The sequence below is a fragment of the Phlebotomus papatasi genome, chromosome 3 (genome assembly GCF_024763615.1).
Source record: "Phlebotomus papatasi isolate M1 chromosome 3, Ppap_2.1, whole genome shotgun sequence".
NCBI lineage: Eukaryota > Metazoa > Arthropoda > Insecta > Diptera > Psychodidae > Phlebotomus > Phlebotomus papatasi.
The window spans coordinates 78,021,068-78,023,472 of record NC_077224.1 but is presented as its reverse complement, the minus strand read 5'-3'; the positions used below and the strand labels follow the sequence as shown (position 1 = coordinate 78,023,472).

The 2,405-nt window shown below is 34.4% G+C and overlaps 1 protein-coding gene across 1 annotated transcript; it reads right to left on the bottom strand.

The window, feature by feature from the left end:
* Window positions 1-1,211: 1,211 nt before the first annotated feature.
* On the bottom strand, window positions 1,212-2,126 carry LOC129805892 (mitochondrial coenzyme A diphosphatase NUDT8). The gene is made up of 2 exons (XM_055854130.1): window positions 2,078-2,126; window positions 1,212-2,007 (listed from the first exon to the last, which is right to left on the bottom strand). Exon 2 carries the CDS (start codon window positions 1,995-1,997, stop codon window positions 1,338-1,340), a length of 660 nt encoding a protein of 219 aa, XP_055710105.1. The 5' UTR covers window positions 1,998-2,007; window positions 2,078-2,126; the 3' UTR covers window positions 1,212-1,337.
* Between the last annotated feature and the right edge of the window lie 279 nt (window positions 2,127-2,405).

Here is a 2,405-nt window from a genome sequence, read left to right as displayed (position 1 = left end):
CAGGAAAATGGACTGTCACGTGTATCAGATTCATTGTGCATAAAGAAATCAGTATCAGAATCAGCGATGTCCTGAAGGAGTTATCAGGACGATGGTCTGTCCAGGTGAAAGAGTATCGATCGTGCAGCAAATATAAGGTTTGCACTTTGATGCCAATATTTCTTGCCTTGGTAAGGGTTAGAGTAGGATAGGTATTTAGGCAGAAACTTATAGTAAAATATCAAGCGGAGTATCCTAAATTTTTCGGCGCGTCCTAATTATATTTTGGAGTAAAAGCTCAAAAGTTCATTTTGTCCTATGAGCAGTACCCCTTATCTAACTGCCTTTGCTTTGGTCAATTGAACTTTTCTGGAAACATGATTGTAATCGTGAGTTATATCTCTTTTACAACAACACGGAGTCTTCTACTGTTAACAAGTTTTCAAATTTAGTTATTTCTTTAAATAGAATAACAAAATATCTATTTTACATTCTCGAATACTATGAAATCTGAGGCTTAGATCGAGATTTAAATTTTATTTCTTAAAAAAATGATTTGATGCTTTAATCCTTCAATAACGCAGGAAAAATAGCCCAACAGAGGCAAGAGTACTTTTCGTACTTCGTACAAATTCATGCAGTTTTTGTTCAAATTGACGAACGGAAAGGTTGACAACGCGTCGATTTTGATAATATTTTCCTTCTCTTTCTTTTCTGATTAGAATTTTAAGTGACAAATTCTTTACTTAGTTAGTCACACTATATAAATAAATCAAGTTTGTAAAGATTTACTGTAAAGAATTTACATACGGTGACCCTAACAGATTTCTTCATAAGAATCTTTTAATCTCTAAGGAGCAATTTCCAAATTATCGTTCCTTGCAAATTACAAGTTGCTCATTCAGTTTTTACGATTTTCAGATTTCAATGCATTTCGAAAAAGTATTTAATAAATTTTCAGATAATATTAGTCACTAAATAATTAGATTTTTTTCAAGAATTTACTCTTTTTGTTTCATTGTTCATTTTTTGTGAAACATGGGACTAAGTCAAGCAAGTTGATCCTTTGTCTTTCATATTCCAGTAAGATTTACCCATAATTTAAAATAAAAAAAAAATTAGAAAAGAAATAAATTGTTTTGACAGACTGTGCGATCGATGCCTGAAAGCCTTCCCTTAATTCCTAATAGACTTATTTAAAATATTATTCGACGAAAGATTAAATTCCAAAATAAATTTAATAAAAATTTATATAACCTTTTATTACCAATTAACATTTCCAACAAGAATTCTTTTCTATAAATTCGTTTTATAACCCAATTGAAAAATACATTAATTTAATTAATTAATACATCATACTATAATTTGTACGGCTTTAGCATTGGCCAGGTTCTTTTGTAAGTTTCCCTGGGCAGGAGAGCTTTCAAGAAAATATGAGTCAAGAATGCTGTAATGCCCCAAACTTTGGCTGGAGTATTGACGAAGGCAGGAATAACAATTCCATTGTTAAATTGTGTGTGTCGATGATTGTCAGGGGAACAAAGATGATCTAGAGATACCGTGAAGACTTTTTCAACTTCAGCGGGATTTATCTTCAGCTCTAGATCATTGAAATTCTTCACGCTCCCGATTACAGGGTAGATAGTAACTTTTGAATATGGCACGTTCAAAGGTGCTCCGGTACCCCAGATATCAATAAAACGTCTGTGGAGTCCAATTTCTTCTTCGGTTTCCCGGAGGGCACAATCTTCCCATGAGACATCGGTGGGATCTCTCATGCCACCTGGAAAGGAAACTTGGCCAGTGTGCCTAGAGAGATTCCCAGATCTCTGCGTATACAGCAAGGACAGAACATTGTCCTTTTCCTCACAGATTGCTATCAGGACAGCTGCAGTACGTTTCTCCTGTCCGGGAGGGTCTGGGAAGAAGGGCTTTGCCATTTTGTCCAGTGTCAGTTGGCGATTCACTGCAGACAGAATGGTTTCGTTGCACAATTGGGCAGCACGAACTGTCGTCATTTTATTTATCCTAGTACACAAAAAAAATCACAGAAATATTTTAGCCTTTTATCTTTACATAATGTAAAAAGAATATCTACTCAGGAGGAAATCTTATCGCTATACTTGACGTTTTACCCTGTAAATCCGTTCATAGATGCCGGGCTAGGCACATGAGAGCAAAAACTTCAATATTTTGGCGCCAAGTTTAGAATACACGAGAGTATTATGTGCAGCACAGAGCTCACAGCATAAAATTTTCAAAATTTTGTAATTACTAAGATTTATATTTTATCGCAAAAAAAATAAAAAAAATTTAGGTAAATTCCTATCATTGATAAACAAGGAGGTGTTGAAGAGATTTTAAGCGCTTTTTGAATAAATAATTTGACCGATAAAGACGACAGATGAGTAGAAATCCGTCCAAGT